At 39.7% G+C, this 25,535-nt stretch overlaps 2 protein-coding genes across 5 annotated transcripts; both read left to right on the top strand.

The window, feature by feature from the left end:
• The first annotated feature begins 4,247 nt into the window (after positions 1-4,247).
• Positions 4,248-15,194, top strand: LOC135605912 (single myb histone 6-like). Of its 4 annotated transcripts, none has more exons than XM_065096530.1 (7): positions 4,248-4,545; positions 6,062-6,264; positions 6,431-6,651; positions 7,775-7,859; positions 9,656-9,739; positions 10,121-10,456; positions 12,357-12,668. In XM_065096530.1, the coding sequence occupies exons 2-7, from the start codon at positions 6,115-6,117 to the stop codon at positions 12,393-12,395; spliced, it is 915 nt and encodes a 304-aa protein (XP_064952602.1). In that variant the 5' UTR covers positions 4,248-4,545; positions 6,062-6,114; the 3' UTR covers positions 12,396-12,668. The 4 variants fall into 4 exon arrangements, with proteins under 4 accessions (XP_064952602.1, XP_064952614.1, XP_064952597.1 ...); XM_065096542.1 differs by lacking the exon at positions 12,357-12,668 and adding an exon at positions 14,714-15,194 and having other exon boundaries at positions 4,250-4,545; positions 6,067-6,264; XM_065096525.1 differs by having other exon boundaries at positions 4,250-4,545; positions 6,067-6,264.
• A 3,862-nt stretch (positions 15,195-19,056) lies between these two features.
• On the top strand, positions 19,057-25,535 carry LOC103975665 (homeobox-leucine zipper protein HOX32). Its single transcript, XM_009390689.3, has 18 exons — positions 19,057-19,705; positions 20,843-21,002; positions 21,502-21,614; positions 21,715-21,805; positions 21,906-22,001; positions 22,082-22,195; positions 22,301-22,384; positions 22,512-22,667; positions 22,742-22,816; positions 22,889-22,995; positions 23,091-23,283; positions 23,395-23,586; positions 23,673-23,753; positions 23,844-23,978; positions 24,142-24,470; positions 24,748-24,853; positions 24,967-25,116; positions 25,217-25,535. Exons 1-18 carry the CDS (start codon positions 19,458-19,460, stop codon positions 25,361-25,363), a joined length of 2,577 nt encoding a protein of 858 aa, XP_009388964.2. The 5' UTR covers positions 19,057-19,457; the 3' UTR covers positions 25,364-25,535.

The following is a 25,535-nucleotide window of genomic DNA, read 5'->3' on the forward strand; positions in this document are numbered from 1 at the left end:
GGTGTTCAGATTCGAAAGAGAAGACCGTACACTTATCTGTCTACGTGGACAAGGGTTCAAGACATGCAAAAGTAAGTTACCTCCCTTATCACTCACATGGACAAAAGATCAAAGGGAGATTGTCAGAGGTAGTTAGAGGTTACTTCCTTATATAATATTTCATGAAATATTTTATTTCTTTACGATAAAGTATAAAAATTTATCTTTAATATAATAAAAAAAAAGGAGAATTACCTTTTGATAACACTCGTTTATCGTGGGTTACTAACTTAGATGTCAAATAGATCGAGTTAAGAAATCTCTCTCGACCTTGATCTTTATACATGTGTCCTCTTAGGAGTTAAATTTTTACCTTGGAGGTACCTTGGACCAGTGTTTGTCGTACCGAATCGTATCGCCCGGTACGGGCGGTACGTACCGGTCCGACAGGCCAGCGGTACGCGGATCACCCGGTACCGATCCGCACTATAGTAGTACAGTGCACTGTTGCAGTGCACTGTAACAGTGCTACAGTGCACAAGTACACTGTAGCACTATACTGTAGCAGTGCTACAGTGCTCGGTACACCTGGGTGTACCGCTCGGTACACCGTATCGTACCGGTACCGAGCCTAGGTCGAAATACCGGTACGATACGGTATTGCGAACCTTGCCTTGGACAATCTTGCGTATATAAATTTGGACCACGTTTGGTGCTAGAAGGAGGGTGAGGACGGAGGCTAGACCAATAGTCTCTTCGAGGTTACCAACTGAGTCATTCTCAAATGGTTTAAGAAGCGGGTCATTAGAGTAAAAGATACTTAAGTAGATGAGCTATCAAATATCTTGTAGGCCTTCCGAATAATACCTAAGACATGGTCGAGAGAATCGTTATTCAATTTAGCATTCAGCCCTGAGATTATCTTGCCACCTGAGATAGTCTTTCTAACACTTCGAGCTAAGAATTTTAATAAGAAAATCTTTGAATGACTTCAGGACGGACTTAACTTAATTAGTGAGGCCAGAGCAAAAGCACACCTAAGGGCACTAAGATATACAAAAGCGACAGTCAAATTTTACAACCAAGGTATTCACCCACAAGGTGTTGAACTATGAGACTTGGTGCTTTGGAAAGTTGAAGTCAACAATCCAACTAAATCCCAAAATAAGCTAGTGACAAACTAGGAAGAGCCATATCGAATCATCAGAGTCATCCAAGATGAAACCTATCACCTTAGGACGATACATTGATGGTGTTATCAAAGACACGACATATTATAAATTTAAAGAAATTCTACCCCTAAGTCAGGTCAAGGTGACTATACTCTGAGTGTCGATCTTTCATGTTTTTAGCTTTAATTAGAAAAATAAAAAAGAGTATTTTTAAGGTGTATGCGTTACAAGTTGAAGAAATAAAGTTTCATTGCTTAAAAAGACAATATCAACTCAATTTGACCTCTACATCTAAAATGAGACATCGATCTATCGGGATTGAGACTAGCTAGGCAAACAAGCCCAACGATGCAACAAGGAAAGGACATAAGAACTGAGTTAGGTAGATAAACCTAATAACTCAATAAAGACCAATACATCATAAGATAACTGACTAAGCATCTGGGCAAGATTGTGAGTAAAGATCATCATTAAAAGATATTTCAGTAGCCATCGAAATATTTTGATCATCGGAACACTCGATGAATTGATCATTCTCAATCTCCATCTCGAGGTACCTCACCTTGAAACAAGCTAAGGTGATATAGTACCAATACTGACAAGAGGCAACCCCCAACCACTCTATAACCTTCCTAAACCCGATAAGGGCATTGTAGTCGATAATCATTTCCTCCCGATATCTCACTATCATACTTCTCTCAGCCTCCATTCAGACCTTAAATATATTCGATTATACTCATGACCCATGGCAACTTGTGTGACAAACTCAAAGTTGTATGCCCTCATCGAACCTAGCTCTTGGGTAAGTCATAGTAGCTTGTCCTCTATGTTCCGGTTGTTGCTTTAGACCACCTTCAACTGTTCGGTGTAATCAGCGAGGCATTGCTCGATCTCTTCTAGCTACCTCGCTAGCTCGACTCCTCAAGCCTTTGCCTGACAAGCATTGGGTATCCCCTCTCCCTCTTTAGCTCCTCCACCTCCTCGTAGATATTGTCAATTATGAGGGACCATTGATAAATAATGAATCTAGTGTCTCATATTCAATCAAGAAGGGTTGTGACGTAATGGTGATGCTACAAGCATATGAGTCGAGAAAGTGTAAAAGTAATTGATATACTAATACCATCTCGAAAAACATAAAAGAAATCCGTCACAATAGGAGGTATAAGACAAAATATGTCCAAGGCATATGAGTCGAGAAAACTCGACCCACATAAGAAGAAACTTGCTAAGGCGGGAGACATAAACCAAAATATGCTCAAAGCGTCTCAGTTAAGAAAACCCAACCCGCATAAGAAGAAACTTGTCATGATGAGAGGCACAATGTAAAATATACCCAAGATGCATGAATTAGGAAAACTCAACCCGGGTAAGAGAAAACCTATAACAACAGGAGGTATAAGGCTAAGTGTGCCTAAGGTGCATGAGTCGGAAAAACCAGACCCACGTAAAAAGAAACCTATCATAGTAGGAGACAATGCAAAATGTAGCCGATGAGCGAGTTAGGAAAACTCGACCCACATAAGAAGAAAACCCACCATAATAAATGATATAAGGCAAAATATAACCAAGACACATGAGTCGAGAAACCCAACTTACATTAGAAGAAACTCATCATAGCATGATGCACAATGTTAAATGTGTCCAGGGCTTATAAGTCGAAAAAAAATCCAATTCCATGAGAAGAAACTCGCCACGATAAAAAAAATATAAAGAAAAATATGTCTAAGGCATGCGAGTCAGAAAAACCCAACTGACATGAAATAAATTCGCTACGGCAATAAATACAAGGGAAAGAGTATCTAAGGTAGGGAGGTCGAGTGTCGACCCCTCCTTTATCCAAGATGGGTAGGCCATTGCCTAATGTAGCTGATTGACTTGGTGGCCCATGCATAAGTCTCTCGCCAATGGGAGGGGCAAGTCAACAATGAGAGGCTTTGCAACCTACCATATTGTCGCCAGTAGTGCTCAAGGTCAAGGTAGACATCTCCAATTGAAACAAGCCCTCTTCACTCGAGGTCAATCTATCAATGATGGGAGGGGCAAGTTGATGGTGAGAGGCTTTGTAGCCTAAGGTAGAAACAAGCTGATGTGGGCATCTCAGGTGGAAACAAGCCTCTTCTGCATGAGGTAGGAAGGTTAGGCACTCGACCCTCCCTTTTTGGTGTCATCGAGCCATGAAGGTCAAAAAAACCAAATAAACCCCTCTTTTGTTGAGGTGTGGAGGTCAGAAAACTAAGGCCTTTTCGATGTATGGCACACGTGACTCTTATTGTTGTTGCACCCTACTGACTCTCTAAATGTGGTCAAAGCTACCTCTACCATCGGTGATTATGACCTTGATGACAAGATTGTACGGAGCTCATAGAGGGGATTATCAAACCCTATAGAGGGCCAAAGAGACTATAACCAAGAGTGTTGTTATCTCTTCCGTAAGGTTGAAGGTTTAAGGAGGTGACCAAGACAATAACGACTAAGAGTCACTTAAGTTGTAAAACCGACTCCTCGCTTTCTTCGTCCTCAAGCTATGAAGGACATGAAATCGACTCTCGTCGTTGTCGACCTCCACGCTTTAGGGAGGGTCAGGTTCATATTGGCGAGAATTGATCTATTGCCAAGGAGAGCCTATCGACAATGAGCGACGTCTCATTGAGACATGGAGGTCAGGTGCCCCGACCACCATCATTGTCGAGGCACGAAGGTTGGATGCCTTGACTCCCTTGCTCTTGACGAGGGCTGGTCGATAATAAATGACCTCTTGCTGGGGGACGGAGGTCGTCGATTCAAGGCTCAGGTCGAGCACCCCTAACTCATTCAACGTCCACCTAACGTACAAAGTTAGAGAATCAATTAAAAAGGTATACACTTAATATGTCGGTCAAATTAGATATCGTACTTCCAATTATTCTTACGAGAGCCTCTAAAGCACACGTGGGGAGATAAATAATAAAGAAAATATTATCGGTCAATTGTTCAAGATAGAAGAAAAATACATAGATCACCGTTCATCTGTTTAGTCATGTGAATAATTATCGAAGATATATATAAGACAGACCGGCGTTTTATAGATAAATAATTTTAGGAAAGATATCTGTTTGGATAAATTATTTTAGAAAAGATTGTTAGAGTGATTTAAAGACTGCCACCCCCGAATAATTCACGGATTACGAAGATCGTCAGTTCGGGTCTCTGTACCTGTGTTTGGGCTCCAGTTTAAATCAAGCGTAGGGTTTGGGCAATGATTTGATCCCTCCCAACCCTTCCCCAACCCCCGCCCCCCCGGGGCGCTGCCGGATCGTCGTTCTCCTAGTGACCGCTCGAGATCGGGAACCTGCACATCACGAGAGATCGTCGCGTCCTCGGATGCGCTCCATGGTCGATTCCACCGCGGAAGGTTATGATCCACCCCCATTTTGTTCCTCGCTCCTCTCTTGTCTTTGGTTTCCCTCTCCGATCCCATGGATACTTTATAGGTTTCCTTTTCTCGTTCGAATTTTTTATCTGTTATCGGATAATTCATTCTTTGTCTGAGGTTTTACCGTTCTTGATCGGATAGATGTTTGTTTGCGTGAATTTTGATTGGTTATTGTTTCTTTTACGTGATATTAGGGTTCTTGGCTAGAATCACATTCGCTGGAATTTGATGGATTATTTTTGGTGGAGTCTCTGTAGGTTTAGGCTGATCTGCAAGAAGTCAGGGTTTGATAGGACTCATGATGAATTATGCCTTTGCTTTTCTCTAACGTCGTTTTGGATTATTGATCGGTCGCTGGTTCTCCGATTCCACTCGGGGAGAATTTGATGCTTTGCCATGGTGATGGTAGCAGTACTATTTCCACCTAAATTTTGTTAAAAGAATATTATGGGTGAGCGAGATGAAGATTGATTGAGGACGAGGATACTCCCACACATCGGTAAAGGATGGTCCCACACTTGTAAGATTTAAAAGAATGGAGTAACATATATTGCATTGGATTTGATGTACAACGTAATGAGTTTTAAGGTTTAAGTTGATTGGTGTCCAACCTCATGTATGCTAATTGTGACTAGTTTGAGTTAGACTTAACTCATCGTTGATTCATAAATGTCAACATGCTATCGGAGCTAAGGTTTGTGCGTAAAAAAGAAGTGTAAAAAATATTTAAAAAAAGGAACTAAATTTTGATCGTAGCCAGTGAAAATGAAAAATAGGTTTGCTCGTAATTTAACTTAAATTTTAATAATAAGGGGAAGATGTTTGAGCCATACTTAAGTACAGGAGATATTAGAAGTACAACATAATATGCTTAAAATTTTAGGTTGAATTGATGTTCAATCTCAATCTCAATCTCATTATGTTAACATTGATTACTTAGACCCAGACTCGCTATCGTCGATTTTAACAAATTTTTGTTTTTCACTCAATTTGTCGACTATATCTCTGTTTGATAGTGATTTCATTGTTTCTTTTCATTTTCAGACCCAAGAAAAATGATTTTAATGACAAAAGTTCAAAGCACATCTGAATTACCACCTGACTAATCACGTGCTCTTTCTTTCTTCCCCTTCTTGAGTGAGTAATGCATTTGCCACTTTTGCCTCTTCCTTGTGATATCTCATGATCTCTTAATTTCTATTATTTTTGGTGTGAAAAAATTTACAAACTTCTCTTTTTTAGTTGATATCTCCTCTTTCATGATTATCACTGATTATTGTGGAAGCCTGGTTCGCTATTGTGGTCAACGTAATTTGGTTGTTCCTGATTTGCATTTTTTGTCAAGAATTTGATTTTGAATCTGGAATTGACATTATGATTCAGAGACCACTTTTCAAACTCCAACCAGGAACATGATTAACTTCTCATTCGGTTTTGGACCTTTTGGTTAGTGTTGGTTGTATGACTTCTGATGGATTTCTCAATGATGTGTTAGCTCAGGTTTGAGTGTCATATTCACAAGTCAGTAGAAGCAATAATCCATTTCAAATGGGTGCTCCCAAGCAAAAATGGACGCCAGATGAAGAAGCTGCACTTAAGGCTGGAGTTCTTAAGCATGGGCCTGGCAAATGGCGCACGATTTTGAAAGATCAAGAATTTAGTGGCATATTATGCATGCGATCTAATGTTGATCTCAAGGTATAATTTCTTTTATGAAATGTTCATAGGCCAAAATTCTGTTTTCACATCCTTGAAAAATATTTTGTGAAAAATCTTGTGTTACATAAAATCTCAGCACTAGATAATCAAAATTCTGAGTTTGTTAGTATTTTTTAGTCCTCATATTATGTCTTCAACTGAACAGGACAAGTGGCGAAACATGAGTGTGACTGCATATGGATGGGGATCTCGAGAGAGAGCTAGGATAGCCTTGAAAAAGAGCCGACAGATCTCCAAGCATGATGGCACACCAATGTCCATCAGCACTGTAGTTAAGGATATCGATAATGAAATTGTTGATGTCAAGCCTCTTGCCATGTCTAGTGAACCTCTTCAAATTACTGGTCAAAAGAGAACTATCTCTAGGTTGGTTTGGTTATTGCTTCATCTGTTCATGCTTGGAATTCTAGCAGCATATGCAAAATTTTAGTTATTGATATTAGTATATGTTGCCTTTGCTTTTGTTTTCCTTTCCAATCTAGATTTAAGCTGGGCCTGTATTGCAAACGGAGCAAAATACAGAGAGGCTCTCCCAAGTTTAAAGCACATTGGTTAAGTGCCAAAGACCCAAAGCATAGGAGAGAAAAGCGAAATTCCTGTATGCCTATATTTGGGAGGTTAATTGGGGAGCAATCGTACTGCTTAGGTGGTCTCATTATGTGAAAATTTTTAAAAAGTGTGATTCTTTATGTGTAAATGCTCATCTTTGTTTGTGCCAGGGATGACCAGATAAGCATTTTTGGGAAAATGTCTGCACTTGGAACTTTGTAGATGTACCTATGTTCATTGTTTCTGCTAACCACATTCCTTTTGCATAATGTATTGGTAGACGTACTCAAAATGTCCCTGCCATGCCACCTAAAAATTTCTGCCCCATCCCTGTCTTCTCCTCAATCTGAGTTAAGAATTACAATATCATTCTCAAACCCTTACAAAAACTAGCATTACATATTTTTTCCCTCCCCTGACCCCTGTGTACAAATTATGAAACATATGTTATATCCTTGACATATGTCTTAATCAATTTTGCCATATATATAGAAAATTATGTATATGAAGTTGTCGGTGGTGGTTACTTCATGGGGAAATATAAGTCGGGGGTGGGGATAGGTCATACTGACCCTCTGTGCATGCCTGATCCAGTTTTTCAATGTATGCCTCAGTTTCCCCCATTTGCTAGTCATGAAACAACATGATCTGCTTTTTATTCTGTGACAATAATAACAACATTGTTGTATTTTAAATACCTACCTTCTGTAATTTCTTTTTCCACATAAAAATGACAACAGTGATAACGAGGATTACAATGAATTTTACTTAGTAGGATATAGTGTGATTCTTTTATCTACATTATCCTCTTGACATTTTAATTTTATGTGATTTTTTTAATTTCTGCATTGTGACTTTTAGCTATAACTGGTACTTACTGGTAACACAATTTGCTTATTTTGATTCTGACTCCTTTAGATATAATTTTTCATATATGCAGGTTTGACGATCTCATATTGGAAGCTATATCCAATTTGAAGGAACCCACTGGTTCTAACAAGACAGCTATTGCCTTGTATATAGAGGTCCTTTATTTTCCCTTTCTCTGGCTAATTCCTGTTCTTGATTTGCTTGCAAGACTATACACGGATATATGACAGGGAGAGCCATATTTTACTTTTTTTCACTACAATGATATACACATTTATAGGTTTTCGGTATTTGTTGAGCTAATTTATCTGAGTTAAGTAGGCTTTGGTAAATGTCCTTTTTTTTGTTGGTTTGACATGAACTTATAGATTTTTTTTTAATGTTTTGCTCTTGAAATACGGAAGACATGGTTGGTATTGGACTTGTACATTCAGATTAGAGCTTATTTCTGGCAATATTCACTTACATATAACAATACTTGTTCTTTTTATGCTTTTAGAGTTTCCAGTCTTTTATGGTATTCTTGTAGTATTTGGATCTGTCTTCTAGACTGTATTTATTTGTTCTGAAATCCAGAAGAACTTTTTGCCACTATTCTTAAAGGGTTGTACATATTCTTTCCCTTTTTCCTGATTGTGATTGGTGGAAAGGTCTAACGCATTGCCATTCTATGTGTTCAGAAGTTTGTCAAGTCTCAGAATGATATGGAAGCCTATGATCTAAGCACTACTTCTAAACAATTTTGAGTGGTTATATGCTTTTCCAATATTATGGTTTTTAGATGTTCTCTTTAATCATAAGGATGGAATTTATTTTTCATCCACTGCATGTTCTTATTTTCTCATATCACAATTTTGAAGTATTTGAAGCAAAATTTAGATCACATTTTGAACAGAATAAATGTATCTGTTCACTGAAGTCTTGAAAATGAAACTACATTTCTTTCTAAGCATAAGAATTTGTACTATTCATTTGATTTTGTCAAAACAGGATGGACTTGATTTAAAAAGAGGTTGGAACAGTTATTAAATCTTGGATGGAAATACCTTTTGCCCTTTTTTTAGGTGCAATCTTTTAGAATTTCAAATGGGTGAAACTCAGGTTGTTTCCAATCTATGCCTTGCTGTTCTAATCCAAATCACTAGGAAGTGATATAACTTAAAAATTTGGTGGTTGACCAATTGAGATGGAGCAATGCAATGCTAAGGTTTCTGTATAAAAGGAAAGAACAATTGTATGCAAAGCTAGCTAGTACCCTTCTGGCACCCAACCTACTGTTTCAAAATTAAACATAGGAGCTCTGAATGACAATCAGCTATTCAACATGATACACAACAATTATAGAACCTATAATAAAAAATCATGTACATTAAGGATGCTTTGCATGTTCGTCAAGCTAAAAAATGGAAAAATGTAAGAAGAATTTTGGTTTTGTTTTCTTTTTAAGTATATTTAGTCAAGGGTCCAAAATATTGATTGTTATAGGTATTTCTATATGTATGCACACCAAGCTTCAAGAAGGCATTTTGTTGTCATTTCATATGTGACCACTGACGTAATATCTTTATATTTATTTGATACATAGTTGCAAGTGTCTACATTATCTATATGCTGTGTCTAATTGAGTTGATTCTAGCTATTGTATTCTTGTATTTTATTTTTGGTCAGTAGGAATGAGCTCCAAATCCTGCTGGTAGGATACCAGCTCAGCTATATTTCTTTTACATTTGTGTTCGTGTCTTTTCACATGTACATGTATGAATATTTTCCACAGATGATGATCAACACGTCAAGCATTCTGTTGATCATGACTAACTGGAAAATTCGAAAATCTTAGATATGCTTTCTTTTGAGATGTCATTTCGCATCTTAAGGTGCAGATTTGGTATTAATTGAATACCTTGCCTCCTTTTTGCAATGACTGATATGTTTATTGATCTGGCTTATGTAGGATCACTACTGGCCTCCTACAGATTCTAAACAGTTGTTATCAGCAAAATTGAAGGCTTTGACTGCATGTGGGAGATTGATTAAGGTACTTATTTTATGTCATGAAGCAAGTGCAAACTTGGTTAAACTAAAGCAGTGTAATTAAGGTACTTATTTTATGTCATGAAGCAAGTGCAAACTTGGTCAAACTAAAGCAGTATCTAAGTGGGCCTTCTGGGTAAAGGTTCCTTTGGGTTTTACTTCATACATGTGTCGATATGCCAGAAGCATGGGGTGAGACGTCCTACTACAATAATGTTATGGAGTTCTTTGAGAATAAGCTTCCACGTTAGCAACTACTTCCTTCAAATTTTCTCTTATTAAACAAATTAAATTTCTTGTTTCCTTCTGACTAGTTTGTTGTATAAGTAATCAGTTAGTCTAAGTAGCCATCTCAAAATTTGTACTTTTTTCCTTATTCTTTTAGGTGAAGCGCAAGTATAGAATAGCACCAACTTCAGCTTTTTCAGAAGAGAAAAGCTCCAAATTTCTTCTTCTTGAGGGAAGACAGAAGGAACCAAGAGTTGATATCAAATCCCTCTCGAAATCTCAAGTAGATTCTGAATTAACACGGATGCGAAATATGACAGCTCAGGAGGCTGCAGCTTTTGCTGCTCAAGCAGTTGCAGAAGCAGAAGCAGCCATGGCAGAAGCTGAACAAGCTGCAAGAGAGGCAGAGATTGCTGAAGCTGATGCAGAAGCAGCTCAAGCATTTGCTGAGGCTGCAATGTTAACACTGAAAAATAGAAATGCTACTAAACGGGTAATTTTCTTGCCTATTGTGATAATATTGCAACTTTCTGACCCTACTTGTGTAAATTACCACGATTCACATTTGCTTCATCCATATTCTTGTTCATCATTATTCCATTGTTTTGTTTCTTCTCAAGTTCGTAACTGCACATAATGTACTATGTTACCTTTATGCAAGTATCATTAGGATTTTTGTTCTTTTATGCATGTATTTGAGAGGGAGAGGTCTCTTGTTTTTGGAACCTTGCCATCAACGTCGGAGCATTTATCAACTACAATTTTCAATTAGGAACCCAAAAGAGGAATTAGAAAAATATATTTTGATGGAGGTGTATGCATATCTATATGCATTAGTGTCTATGATTATTATATAGGTATGCAAGGATTTGTATTTTTGGCAAATCATATAATTTCACCTACAACATTTTGTTTTGCCGAGCGAACAATACATGGAATGCGGGTTGTTAGACCCTGTTCCATTCTGGTTATGAATACACTTTGCTCAAGTTAAAGTTGAATCGTCCATTAACTGATAAAGGTCTGTTTGTTCTTTTATTAGCTAGGGACCATTTTGGTGTTTACATCAATTTTCGAATTTGAGAGATGAGAATACTTGTGGTGTTATCTGGGGTTTGTGTTTCCACTATTCCATCAGGATCTGGAAGGGAACAAAGAAGAAAAAAGATGGGGATTCTTTTAGTGAAGAGAACCTGAGGATTTGTCTTTTTTGTGCTTGATGCCATGAACATGGATTTTCTATTTTTTTGCATTTTCACATTTCACCTGTTTTTTACCAGGTGAAATGCACCATATTGCATCCTCTTGGTGAATGTAAATTAATGCTTAAATATCTATTAATATGCATATACGAATGCTTGACCAAGGCTTTTAAAAGAAGAAGAAAATTGGACATTGGACACAGTGAAGACATAAGAGTGCTTGATAGATGTTGTGGGGGTACTTTTTGAGAAGTACGAAAAAATTGAGCAACCACCATTTATATGTTCTGAGTTGATGAGTAAGATTGCCCCGGAGAAACAGTGGGAGGAAGGAGGCATCGATACTGTTATCGCCATGGAAGATAATCATGACTGTCAAGGTGGCTGTGGTGAACTTTGTAAGTGGTATTTCCTTTGCCATTGCTTGGAACTGGAGCTTTTTGAAGCCCCCAAAATTGACTGTGGTGAAGGGCATGGTGGAAGTCAATGCCATGGACCGTCATGGCATAGCAGTAATGGATCTCAAGTGTGAAGTTCATGTTGCTTTGAATATAAATTGGCCATATGATTTTCTTGTTAGTGTTGGGGTTAAAGTGGGTTCAGCAATGTGATTAAGAGAGAAGATTGACAGCAGGAAAAAAAGAGAAGAAGTGGATGTCACTACCGAGGAAGATAGAGGAGAGAGAAAAAAAAGCATAATTAAAGCAACAGTTAGTTTTAAATGGAGTTGGAGAAAAATTTCTCTGACCCCTCTTGGAAAAGGATACTGAAACTTGGAGTGGCTTTGTGTATTGTTTATAAAGAAGATTCTGGAATGACTAGAAGAGTTTGTTTACCGCAAAAACCAAAATAGGTGTCAATTAAATATTTAGTTTCGAATGATGGTAGGGAGAACAATTCCTCTTCCTCCTTTTGTGAAGGTTACTGATATGTTCTAGAGTAGCTCTGTATACTGTTACAAGAAACTGGAATTATTACAAGAGTTAGTTTCCCAAAATTAAAATCAAGCACCCTTGGCGTTTAGTTTTGGGGAAAGGAACTGACTTTTCTTTCTGTATCCAACATGCATCCAGTGGATGTATTGGTTTTCAAGTCAGTACTTTTTTTGTTTGCTCATCTCAGTAAACTGCATAGTGTATGCTTTCTGCTTTGGTGTTTAAGCAGCTATTCAGTTTAATATAAATTCTTCAGATGTACTTATTTTTTTATGTGCAGATGATTCGAGTTTAATAGGAGAACGTTAGCTCTCTCTCCCTCCAACTTGGGTACACACCTCATGGTGGTTTTGTCATACGTGTAGATATAGTTCAGGTTTTGTATAGCTCGTATACTGATGATCTATTATGTTCATCACCCTAGAGGCCTTGTGTCTCTCATGGCCAACCTTGGAAGTTGGCTTTTCTTCATTTGTTCCACATCTGCATTTCATGTAACAATTTCCGGTTGACATGCTACGGAAAGTAACAAAAGTGGGACTGCTTGGGCAGCTGGAACTTGGTGTCATCAATATCTTTCACATCAGTTGGCGTCTTGCAGTATATTAACAAACACGTATCTAAACGACCAGCAGTTAGAAATCTTCTCTTCTTGATGTTTTCATCTGGCTATCTTTAAGGTGCTGTGTTGGTTGGGTACAGTTTGTTCTTGCATATCTAGATCAGAGAGAGATCAAGTCATCATTATGAAGCACAACACATCGTGTTTGACGGTTGGAATATGCCGTATCCAAAGAAAATTAGTAATGCTGCTAATTTCATCTGTTTTTGGCTCTTCAGATCTGAGTTCAAGCCTTCATGTTCCTATTTGAGTGAATTGACCATTTTTGCGATGGGTATAGGTTTGTCAAAAGTTCTTATTAGAGGTTGAGATCCTTGAAACATCAAGTCAACATGAAATCTTGTTAAGGCTCATGCATTTGATATTGTGCTATATAGATATTTGACTGGATGTTGTTAATCAAGTAGGGTAAGAATTGAGGAAATCATTTTTGTCACAAGATATTGCAGTTGTGAAATTAAATGCTGTTTCTGTGGCACCCTATTGGCGTTTTTCTTCCGATTAAATTGGGTGCTTGCATGGTATTAGATTAGAGTCGAAAATGGATTTGATACAAGTTTGGATGCCAATATATATGTTGTATTTTGAAGTGCTATTTGAGAGAAGGGGTATGAATATGAACCCAAAATGGATTGGATATACAGTAGATATAAGTATACACCAAATGTTGGATGGATCTGGATACAAAATTTTTGGGCAGATAATACAAATCGATCATGTGTGTGGATTGGGATGAATGCTAATATGAAATTTAGACAAATCCAGCATTCTTAGGAGGGTTGAAATATTGGAAGATTAATGCATGATAAATATTTAATGAACAAAATTTGATAGGTGTGTTGCTAAAAAAAAAATCAAATTAATCTCTAATAAAGAAACCTTATTACGTATCATCATTGCAAGTGGTTCATTCGGATCTGGATTTGATTGTTATTTCCATGTCCAAATACGTATCAGAACTTTGAATACCTGAAACTAACTGTATCTGAAATATGCTTGCCTACCTTGCAATCAAATGCAGATCCGGATCCTCTTGAAATCAGAATCCGTTTATGATTGAATCGGATCTAATTCAACGCTTCGATCTATTCTCATTCTCAAAGAGATGGGGCAGAAAGAATACCAGGAGAAGCCTTTATCCATTACCGATAAATAAATGGATGAAATGTGTACTGTTCGGGAGCCTGAAGTTTGGTAAGGCAATGCAATGCATGAATTGAGATATGCATTGTAGTGCTCAAGTCCTTGAGAAATGTTGAGAAGTTGTTATAAATTACATTGCATCACCAGTGAACTTTCTTGACATTTAAGCATGAAGAAATAAAAGGGCTCAGTCGGGAGTTGTGTTTGCACCAAATTTAAGCTACAAGTTTATACAAAATATTGGGTGTCATTAGCTCCTCCATTCTTCTTATATGTTGTATTTTATATGTAGATTTTGTAGTTACTAATTTCTACCTCATCCATGTCTGGCAATTAGTATTCAATTAGAATTATTCCATTAAGATCTTTGTTACCTGCCTGTTGATCATGGAGGTCAACATTATTAGGTTCAAGCATATCTGCTGACTAGCTTAGCTGGTAAATAACTTAACATCCTAAGACATATCCCATCTTCTTCATCCTTTACCTTTTAATAAATATATTAATAATTATGCTCACAAATTAGTTAACCAGGAAGGGAAGGGAAGCTAACAATGTTTTTACTTTCCCTAGAGGGATATCTTCTACTAGCAACACATGTCATTTTCCTCACCATTTCAGTTACTTCTTCTTTTAAAAGAAATAAAAATAAAATTATTATTCCATTCTTTAGCATCAATGGTGGGAAAATCATTTGTCTTTTTCTTTCCCTGATAGTTTTCAGGTGTGCTTCAGTCTACCTAATCAGTCACCCTAGTGGTTGACTTCTTCTAATCTGACAAATATGTTTTTTTTTTTTCTTTCTTTCTTTCTTTCTTTGTGCTGTAAGTTGACCATGAAACATGCAGATTCTCTGCTAGGGATGGAGTTCAAATGTTCAACCCCAGTCTTGATGTAAGGTTGACCATTAAACTCTTCCTCAGTTGGCTAGGTCAACAAAGCTGGGCAATGATGACTCTCAAAGGAACTCAAACAATGTCTGCCACACAGTCTCTTTCATCGAATTCCAATCTCGGCATTTGCTCATCTGTCGTGAGTTAGCAAATATATTTTCCTTCACATGGTGATCACTGTGGCTGCAGAAAGTGAAGGACTCGTTGTAGTTCAACCATCCAATCATGTGGGTTTCTCTCGGAAACAAAGCATGTGCAGATAATGCTTCGTCTTAGTGTTCTTCATCAAAATCTTTTTTTTTTTTTGGTGGAATTCTCTTTGGTTTCAGATATTAAAGGCGTATACTTTGATATCATATGCATACAGCCGAAGTGGGCAAGGGGATGCATTAGATAGAGATGATTATATTGAATATATTTAGCATTGAAGTCTTAAGGAGACTGTGACTGATTGACTCTATAAATCCACTGTAACCCATCATATTAAAGGAGTGCAACTTCTTCAAAGGTGGAGACATCCATGAGAACGTCCACATTCCATGATCTCTCCCCTATATCTCAGTCTCTTGCTACCCAAGTAATTCGGACTGCTGCATGTCCTTTGGAGTAGTTATCACTCCATTTCCTCTTCCTGAAACTTTGCCAGGTCGCAATGCATTACATCACACCCTATCCTTCACTTGATGACTGTATCTTAATTAATCTTGTGTGATTATTAAGGAGTGGAGAGAGAGAGAGAGAGAGTCAGCAGCCTTTGTATTATGAAGCATGCATGCATTCAGATAAAACCTAGAGAGAGAGAGAGAGAGAGAGAGAGAGAGATTGGACCCCTTGAATTATGAAGCATGCATGGAGATAACAATCTACCAACAAAATCCCCAAGTCATTATCAGAGGAAATCCTGTTTGGATTCCTAATCATGAATCCATGCATGCAATAAACTCTTCAGTGACACTTTTAATCAAAGTTCCATGCAGACTTGATTGGTTCTTCCGAAAGAAGTTAATGGCTTCCATCACAATGACCAGAAGCCTCTTAACTAATGACTCGTTGAAGAAGGAACGGTGAAAGCTCTACCGATTGCATGTGCAGTCGAACTCATGGAGAAATACATGGTGGATGAACAGATTGAAGGAGGAGGGTCTGAGGTGTGGGAGGCACGCAAAGGCAGTCGCAGCACGCATGCCAAAGAACACGCGCCCGCCGTGCTCGTCAGTAGGCATCCACCACCACCACCACCGCCACCACCACCACCACCCAAATGGGTGGTCCTGGACCCCATGGTCTTCCCCTTCCTCACCCTAAACAAAAAGAGTGGGGGCTGTGAAAGGGACCTGCGCACATTGTTAATTTGCAGGATCACGCAATGGATCTCGGAAGCACGCCTTGGTTGCACTGCTAAGGCAGGCCTCCGTATCCCATGCCCTCCGCCTCCTCCTCCTCCTCTTCCTCCACCTGCTCCTTTTGTGAAAGAAAAGGAGGGGGGAGGAGACAAGGGAGAGGAGGCATGAGAAAAGTGGCAGAAACCCTCATCATGCCGGAGAGGAGACAGGAAAACACCCTATGCAAACCTCCATGGCCATTGACTCCCCCACACCCCCCATCATGACCCATTTATTGTTGCTGTGCTTGTTGTAGCTGATGGTATTGGAGAGCAATGTGAGCTCATGTCTCAGCAGAGTGAGCTGAGTGGACTGCATTCTTCTTCTTCTTCTTAGGATGCTTTTTAGGTAGGGATGATAAAAGCTAATGCGTACAACATGCATGTCAACCTCTGGAAACCAAGAAAAGTCGAATGCTTTTTTGCCCTCCAACAGCCTTCCCACAGTCACTTTCACTTTTGCGACTAAAGATAATGACAAACTTGGCACTGAAGGGAGGGGTGTGGCCAACACACACACACACACTCTCTCTCTCTCTACTCTAACCCAAGCAAAGGGAAAAGGAGAAGAAAAATATAAGCAAGTGATGGTTGGTGTTGGTGTACCTCATGCCACAAAAGTGGCTTTTTAAAGGACCCTAGGTTTAGGGTTTAAGGTTTTGATAGTACACCACCACTACCTCAAATCTGCTCCACATTGCCCATTCCATCTTCCTTTTGTGGATTGGGTGGCATGCATGCATTCTTCTCTTGGACTTCAAGTCACTACAATAACTAGGTATATTGATTTTTGGAAGAGAAGACACCCATCAACATCCACTGATATGTTGATTGGTGACTCATGTCCATTGACTTGGAGTAGTAAAAGCATCAAACAGCATGAGATGAATTCCATTTGAACTAAATGGTTCAATCAATATGGTTGGTTCCCACACAAAAATATTAGATATGATGTTTACACATGTCATTAGTTTAGTCCACCATTTGGGAAAATCTTGACCAATATCTAGATCCAGAAGAATGCTAAGAACCTAGGAATAGGGCTTTATCATGTGTTGTCTCCTAATCTTTTGGGTCCAACTCTTCCACTAATTCATCATGCACTATATAATTAACCTATCCAAGGACCCACTTATCATCTCAGTGGTAAATGGCAACAACAATAGTCCATTTGTAATGTGGATTTTATCTGTTCAAACCAGGTTGAAGTCACTTCAACAGCTTAAATCAGATCAACTTGTCATCTTTGGACTACAACATGTTCACTTCTTCTCCGATGGAGCTTGCAATATCCACTGCGCTGCGATGCATTGGGAAACCAGCCATCGCAGGAACATTGCTGGAGTGCCTCGAGGGCTTAGCTCATGAATGAGTCATTGATGTGTGCAGGGAAGACAACTACAGTGGCCAAGTTTATTTTGAGCCAAATAATGTCAGCACTTTGATGATGATCTGTGGCTGGAAAACGAAGAAACCCTAACTTTTCTGCATGGAGATTTGATCCTCAAATTAAATTGAATGTGAGACTTCCTAATCTGATGTCACATTAAATCTTGAACAGGTTTGGTGAGTAGCTTTTGTTGATGACAATTTAAAGCCCAAACATATATCATAAATAAATGATCTGAAAAACACAATGGCTTTCTTCTGAATTTTGATAAGAATATGTGTCTTTTGTTTTCAGAAAGAAGGAAAAAAAAGGGAGAAGGGGGGGGGGGGAAGAAATCATTGGAAAATAGCAGTGTCCAAAACTGCATCTCTCATACTTCCACAGGTGTTTCATTGCACCTTTAAATGTTGGCCGTCCATGGAATCCCTCACCATTGACTCCAGTAGTAATGGAAGGAAGACAAATTAGATATCCTTCAACCCAGATTTGGCGCCGGCACATTAACTCACATTCCACAACCTGCTTCCTCCTCCCCTCCATCTTCTCTGCATGGTCAAACGTAGATCAGAAATGGCAAGAACACAGTAAAAGCCACACACCCCTCCCGTTTCAGTCGCTGCAGCGATGGAACAGTGCGAACCAAACACACTGCCTTCCCATCAGCAGCAGAACAGCAAAAGCAATAAAATCACAAGTTACTGCCTCCTGCAAAAGATCAAAAGAATAATAGAAAAAGAAGTTAATCGGGCTCACTTTTGGGGAACACTGAGAGGGAGAACACGAGGAAAAGTTGCCTGCTCATGAGCAGTAGAGGGACAAAAGATCTCACCGCATTTGTTGCAGAGATTCGGGTAAATTTTGGTCGTAAGACTTGCAGTGGATTGTATATTAGTATATGTATTGTTGGAGACATCATATATATATATATATATATATATATATAGCCCTTCTTTATGTTCCTGCAGCTCAAAGTATTAGGGCTTTGTTAGGAGTAATGGCTTTGATTCCCATCGCCTATGGTAAGCTGATCTTATTTCTGACAAGAAGATGATGTGAAAATAAGTGCTAATATAAATGACAATTATTCTTAGCCTTATCCATGACATGAAAATGATATAGAATATATGCTAATATGAGCTTAGTATGCGCTGATATGTATGGCTTAGTAAATCCATTTGATCCTATATTTATACGATCGTAAGTCCTATTTCACTTTGGTAGATTCAATCACACAGAGAATCGAGTGTACATAAAGGTAAATCTAAATCTACAATAGGGAGCTAACATGAAGAAGGAATACCTTCCATCACGCATGCTATGCGCATCATAACATGCCTCATGCCAGCATCCATCGCAACATATTGTCTCTCTCCCTCTCTCTCTCTCTCTCTCTCTCTCTCTCTCTCAGAGACAGAGACAGCTGCAGCTGCAGCTGCAGTCGTAGTAGCAGGCCGACCATAAACAATTCCTCTGCACCCAAAACATTTTCTTCAAAAGAATGGAAAACCTCACACTTCATTAAACTAGAAAGAAGGAAGAGGAGAGAGAAGAAGGCATCAAAGGACACATCGCCGCTCTCGGCTCACTTTAAAGCATCGACAGCGCGACGCACCACAGCAAAGGCCACCCCACCCCATCGGCAATAAAAGGCCAAAAACAGAGCGTAGGCGAAGCAAATCTCGCACTACCTCCCGAGCAAGACGACGCCTTTTTGCTTTCTGCTGCTTCTCCGTCGCCTCTTCTTTGTAGAGCAATGGCCGCCTCGGAGGAGCGGAGGAGGATGGGGTTCCCCTCGGCGGCGGTGGACGAGAGTTTCTGAGGCGCGGTGATGCGCGCTCCTGCTGCCGAGGAGCCGGAAGAAGGAGGTGGTGGGAGGTTTGTGAGGGTGGTAAGTGCGTTGGGTGGGGAAAGGTTGGATTTTTAGCGGTATGCTTGGAGGGGGCGAGATGGCGATGGTAGTGAGCGGTAAGGAGGCGGGGAAGGGCCAGCAGCAGGCGGCGGCGATGGAGGCGGGGAAGTACGTGCGGTATACTCCGGAGCAGGTGGAGGCGCTCGAGAGGGTCTACAACGAGTGCCCCAAGCCCAGCTCCCTGAAGCGACAGCAACTCATACGGGAGTGCCCCATCCTCTCCAACATCGAGCCGAAGCAGATCAAGGTCTGGTTCCAGAACAGAAGGTAATGGATCCATAAACCACGAGGAGTTAATGGAAGGCTGGAACCGTCTGCGAAGAAAAAAGATTGATTCTTTGATCATTACATCTTCTTCTCTTCCATAGAGTAGGAGTCAGAGAAGTAATGGGATACTTCGAGTCACTGGTGGGAACGTAGCTTGAAGAAACCTTTCTTGCTTGGTTCTTGAGCTTAGAACTATATAACCATATTAAAGCGCCTTTAGTTCCTCAATGAGACAGGCGTTATAAACACGTCAATCCCATCAAAAAGCAACGCACTACAGAACCATTACCTTTCTGCGGGTTTTTAGCAGACACAATTGCAGCTTCGTTTGTTTGTTTGTTTGTTTTTTGATGAATCCTATAAGCATTGTGCATTTTGCAAAGTGTTATTGCTATGCTGCTTCTTATTGCTTGTTTTTTTCCTATGAGTTTCTGATTCAAAATTGCATTTTTTTTTTCCCGCTAATGCTGCTATTCCTTGGTAAGATCCTGAGGATATTGAGTCCGGTTGCTTAATGATTTTTATTTCCATTCCGATAGCTCGGCTTTGGTTATGGTTTTCAGGATCTGGTTCTGTTCTATCACTATGTGGATTTTGCTAAGATGATCTTGGAGAAAACAGGCTTATTTGGTTTTAGAAGTCAGGAGTTTTTATTGTTTATTTGAGAGCCAAAAATTCCTATCTTGCTTCCCAAAGTTTCAATTTGGTAGATTACAATGATTTTTGTTTGGGTAGGGAGTCTATAGTAGTGCATAGTGATTATTGCCTGACAAAACAAAGGCTATTGAGCATTGGGGGTGACCTTTTGGTTCTTGAAGCTGTATGCGAATCGGGTATGAATCATTGTACAAGTTCTTTAGGTGCCAAGTAATCCAAAAAGCCCTGTGCTTATAATTTTATCAAGACCGCAAGAACACCTACAAATGACAAATATTTTCAAAAGCTGCACCACATTCATAAGGGATTAGACTCTTGGTATTTTGATCCCTTTCTCTCGTAGTGTTTCGAGTGGCTTAGAATCTAGCTCACAAAATGATATACAGAATGCCATCTTGAATCGGATTTAGCGAGAAAAATAAAGTGTTAGACTTTATCTGGGTTTTAATCTTTGACATTTACTTTCTCACTTCTCTGTAGGTGCCGGGAGAAGCAAAGGAAAGAAGCCTCTCGTCTCCAAACAGTGAACCGCAAGCTCACTGCCATGAACAAGTTGTTGATGGAGGAAAACGACCGGCTGCAGAAACAGGTGTCTCATCTTGTTTACGAGAACGGCTACATGCGTCAGCAACTGCATAATGTGAGTTTGCATGTTTCGCTTGTTCCTTTTTTTGTAATTGTCAACATTGATAATATACTTAGTATATGATCAGAGCACATTTCTGTGTTTTTCTGTATTCCTGTTTTCCAGTGTTGGAAGACTTCCCTCCTGTCCCAAGGTTTTATTGAACAAACATCTTGAACTTCAAACTTTATGTTTGTAATGATATCTGATGCTTGATTGAACCTGTGCAAACCAATGAAAAATGCTTGTGTTTGCATATTTCAGTCTGATCTCCTTGCATTTGAGTTTAGTGTTATGAAGATGGTTTTTTGCTTCTTGTTCCATGTTCAACTCAGACTCACACACACATACCAATGTTTGTTTCTGCACGATTCATTCTAAACTCTTTGCTCTCGTGTGGATTGTTATAGAAGCTGAGGTTGTGATGTTTGTTCCATGTTCAACTCAGTATCACAGTTTGTTTCATACTAAATTATGTTATTTTAATCTTACATTTTTGTTAATCAATATGCAGCCATCTGTAGCAACCACCGACACCAGCTGTGAGTCTGTAGTTACAAGTGGTCAGCACCATCATCAACAAAACCCAACGCCTCAGCATCCACAGAGGGATGCTAACCCAGCTGGGTAATCAAACTTTCTGGTTTTGGCGGCTCTGGTTTAGATTGTTTCGTCATTTGTCTTCTTCCAACACATTGTTCTTCTTTTTTGGACATATCTGTTATAGTCTTCTTGCAATTGCTGAGGAGACCTTGGCAGAGTTCCTATCAAAGGCTACTGGAACTGCTGTCGATTGGGTTCAGATGGTTGGGATGAAGGTGATATTTCATTGGACATCCTGTCTAGTTGCTTTTCACTAGTGCCGATTATTATTTTTGGATTACATTATGCAAATTAATTTCTCATTATTCACTATAGCCTGGTCCGGATTCTATTGGAATCATTGCTGTTTCCCACAATTGTAGTGGGGTAGCAGCTCGAGCCTGTGGCCTTGTGAGTCTAGAACCCACAAAGGTGAGTAATTGGTTTTTGAATTCTTGTTCTTGCTATTTTCTTTCCTTTTTATGCAATTCATGGTTTGTTGGGTTTCTTAGGTTGCAGAGATTCTCAAAGATCGTCCATCTTGGTATCGTGATTGCCGTTGCCTCGATGTGCTTACTGTTATTCCTGCTGGTAATGGAGGGAATATTGAACTTATATATATGCAGGTTTGTTCTTATCTTGTTAGTACACTCTGTCTGAAGTTTGAAATGGTTGTTGATCTTTTTCCTCCTTTCTTGAAGTTGACTTTTCCTTCTTATCTGTTGCATCAGACATACGCACCTACTACTTTGGCAGTGGCACGAGACTTTTGGACGCTGAGGTATACTACAGCTCTGGAAGATGGCAGTCTTGTGGTATGTGCTCTGCGTCTTTTAATGCGTCAGTAGTTTTTCAAGTCTGCAGCAAAACATTCTAGGATCATTATTTCATATTTTGCTTCTTTCAAATCATGGAGAACTCTTTAACATGGACTTCTACTAGATCTGTGAAAGGTCATTGACTCCTGCGACCGGTGGTCCTGCTGGGCCACCTGCACCAAATTTCGTTAGAGCTGAAATGCTTCCCAGTGGCTATCTAATTCGACCGTGTGAAGGGGGTGGTTCAATGATTCACATCGTTGATCATGTTGATCTAGATGTGAGTTTCATGTCCTTTCTACTGTTATTGATGTTTATTGCCATATTATGCTGAGCATACCTTTGATGCACCAGCCATGGAGTGTACCAGAGGTTCTTAGACCCTTGTATGAATCACCAAAAATTCTGGCGCAGAAAACAACAATTGCTGTAAGCCTTATTGGTTATTTATCAAGCATTTCACTCGTCATATACCACCAGTCTCACTTTCATATTTTCCAGGCTCTTCGACACCTGACACAAATTGCTCAAGAGATCAGTGGTGAAGTTCCATATGGCGGCGGTCGACAACCTGCTGTCTTAAGGGCATTCAGTCAGAGATTGAGCAGGTCATTGGCTTAGTTGTGATGTTTTACTTGAGCACTTTTTTTCCCGATAATAGCTTCTTTAGCTATGAACTCTAAATCTTCTGGGCGTGTTGCAGAGGTTTCAATGATGCAGTGAATGGATTTTCTGATGATGGTTGGTCTTTGCTGGGTAGCGATGGTGTTGAGGATGTGACGATTGCTATAAATTCATCTCCAAACAAACTTCTTGGTTCTCATGCAAACCCTTCAGCATTATATTCAACCCTTGGAGGTGGCATTTTATGTGCAAAAGCATCAATGTTGCTGCAGGTCTGACCTTCACCCTTGATTTGAGGGCATTCCCTCGCCCTGCAGGGCTGTCTTCTGTAATACGTGCTTTCTTGTTCGGATTATAATTTTAACCCATACGCATTTGTGTAGAATGTGCCACCTGCTATATTGGTTCGCTTTTTGAGGGAGCATCGTTCGGAATGGGCAGATTGTGGTGTTGATGCTTATTCTGCTGCATCATTGAGAGCTAACCCATATGCAGTTCCTGGTGTTAGGGCTAGCACCGGGTTCTCGGGTAGTCAGGTGATACTTCCTCTTGCACATACTGCAGAACATGAAGAGGTATTTTAAGTAGTAAGAACATCATCTTGCACTTCTCATTGGTGTTTGCTTCTGATAAGGTAACATGTTAATTTCCCTAACTGTAGTTCTTGGAGGTGATCAGGCTTGAGGGTCATGGTTTTAACCAAGATGATGTCATTTTGTCAAGGGATATGTACATGTTGCAGGTTTGTCTTCTAGAAGTTGCATTATGTCGCTATCGATAAATTTTGTATGTTTTTGCTGAATGATTCTTTTCCTTCTCTTTATGATGACAGCTTTGCAGTGGAGTTGATGAAAGCGCTGTTGGTGCCTGTGCTCAGCTTGTTTTTGCACCTATTGATGAATCTTTTGATGATGATCTACCTTTGCTACCATCAGGTTTTCGCGTTATACCGCTGGACCCTAAAACAGTTGGGTATCTTCACACTAATGTGTCTTCTAGAAAATAACAACATTTGATTCTTGTGGCATCACACCTCCAGGAAGAACGAATTGTATTTTGTGTGTTCTTATGACTATTTACTTAATGACTTCTCTGATTTGTAACTTAAAGTTTGTTCAATAATGCTGCAGGATTCTCCCGCCACCACACGAACACTTGATTTGGCATCCATGCTAGAGATTGGATCTGGTGCCACTGCACGCTCAGTTAATGAGACTGCTTCGAGTACATACAACCTGCGATCGGTCCTCACAATCGCCTTCCAGTTCACATATGAGAATCACCTCCGAGATAATGTGGCAGCAATGGCCCGGCAATATGTGAGAAGTGTGGTCGCCTCGGTGCAGAGAGTTGCTATGGCAATTGCACCTTCTCGACCGGGCTGTCAGATTGGTGTAAAGCATCCACCTGGTTCTCCTGAAGCACACACTCTGGCACAATGGATTTCTCGGAGCTACAGGTTTGTCTCGCCGTGCACATGCATTCGGTTTAGTGTTTTATTACCTTACAATCTTATGGTCCATTAAATTGAAGTCATAGTCCCAAAGGAATCATGAATCACACTTTAAAGCTACCTTAATCACATAAATACGACATCAAATTTGATGTGATTTGTGCATGAGCAACATACCTACAGTCCGAAGTAACATTATCGATCATCATGACAAAAAACCTATTCACGCAAGTGTGTAATATAAGTTTGCATCTTTCTAATGCATCGTCTTCGATGCTTTCAGGGCTCATACTGGAGTTGAGCTCTTTCAGGTAGACTCACAAGCTAATGATTCATTGCTGAAACTGCTTTGGCACCACCCAGATGCTGTCATGTGTTGTTCTTTGAAGGCAAGGATACAACATATTTGTATACGTTCTTGATCTGTGCAATGATTGACAATCTCTCGACACCGATGCGGTGAATACTTAGCTGACCGAAATGGCGTTTTTGTTCTTCACAGGCTTCACCTGTCTTCACCTTCTCCAACCAAGCTGGTCTAGATATGCTCGAAACCACTCTGATAACTCTTCAGGACCTCACACTGGAAAAAATTCTTGACGACAATGGCCGCAAATTGCTTTGCTCGGAGTTCCCCAAGATCATGCAGCAGGTGAGCAAGCGAGTAAAAGCTTACATTTTGCTTGTTTACCTACACGTGTAAAACCTATCTGAACCTCTTGAAACCCATATGTTTGTCTAAAAACCTGCAGGGCTTCTCTTATCTTCCTGCTGGTATCTGCCTGTCGAGCATGGGAAGGCCGGTGTCGTATGAACAAGCTGTCACATGGAAAGTCCTGAACGAAGAGGATTCACCCCATTGCCTGGCTTTCATGTTTGTGAACTGGTCTTTTGTTTGAATGCTCTGAGCAATCCCAGTCTTCTAAATCATCTAGTGCTTGATGGAACTCGAAAGATCTTCCCTTTTTGTTGAACCATGGTTTACTAAAGACTACCGCGCGTAACTACTGTAGTGTGATCTGTATGTTTCATCTTTCGCAGTTGAATGCAGATTGACATGTCACTGATTCA

Source organism: Musa acuminata, chromosome BXJ1-2 (genome assembly GCF_036884655.1).
Source record: "Musa acuminata AAA Group cultivar baxijiao chromosome BXJ1-2, Cavendish_Baxijiao_AAA, whole genome shotgun sequence".
Taxonomy (NCBI): Eukaryota; Viridiplantae; Streptophyta; class Magnoliopsida; order Zingiberales; family Musaceae; genus Musa; species Musa acuminata.

What these genes read in the sequence shown, in the direction of transcription:
- LOC103975665 (XM_009390689.3), top strand. Translation starts at nt 19,458, where the DNA reads ATGCTTGGAGGGGGCGAGATGGCGATGGTAGTGAGCGGTAAGGAGGCG. An exon ending in AGGGATGCTAACCCAGCTGG is followed by an intron (nt 21,615 to 21,714) that starts GTAATCAAACTT and finishes TATCTGTTATAG; the next exon opens with TCTTCTTGCAATTGCTGAGG. An exon ending in TGGATTTCTCGGAGCTACAG is followed by an intron (nt 24,471 to 24,747) that starts GTTTGTCTCGCC and finishes CGATGCTTTCAG; the next exon opens with GGCTCATACTGGAGTTGAGC.
- LOC135605912 (XM_065096530.1), top strand. Translation starts at nt 6,115, where the DNA reads ATGGGTGCTCCCAAGCAAAAATGGACGCCAGATGAAGAAGCTGCACTT. An exon ending in CATGTGGGAGATTGATTAAG is followed by an intron (nt 9,740 to 10,120) that starts GTACTTATTTTA and finishes TTATTCTTTTAG; the next exon opens with GTGAAGCGCAAGTATAGAAT. An exon ending in ATAGAAATGCTACTAAACGG is followed by an intron (nt 10,457 to 12,356) that starts GTAATTTTCTTG and finishes TAAATTCTTCAG; the next exon opens with ATGTACTTATTTTTTTATGT.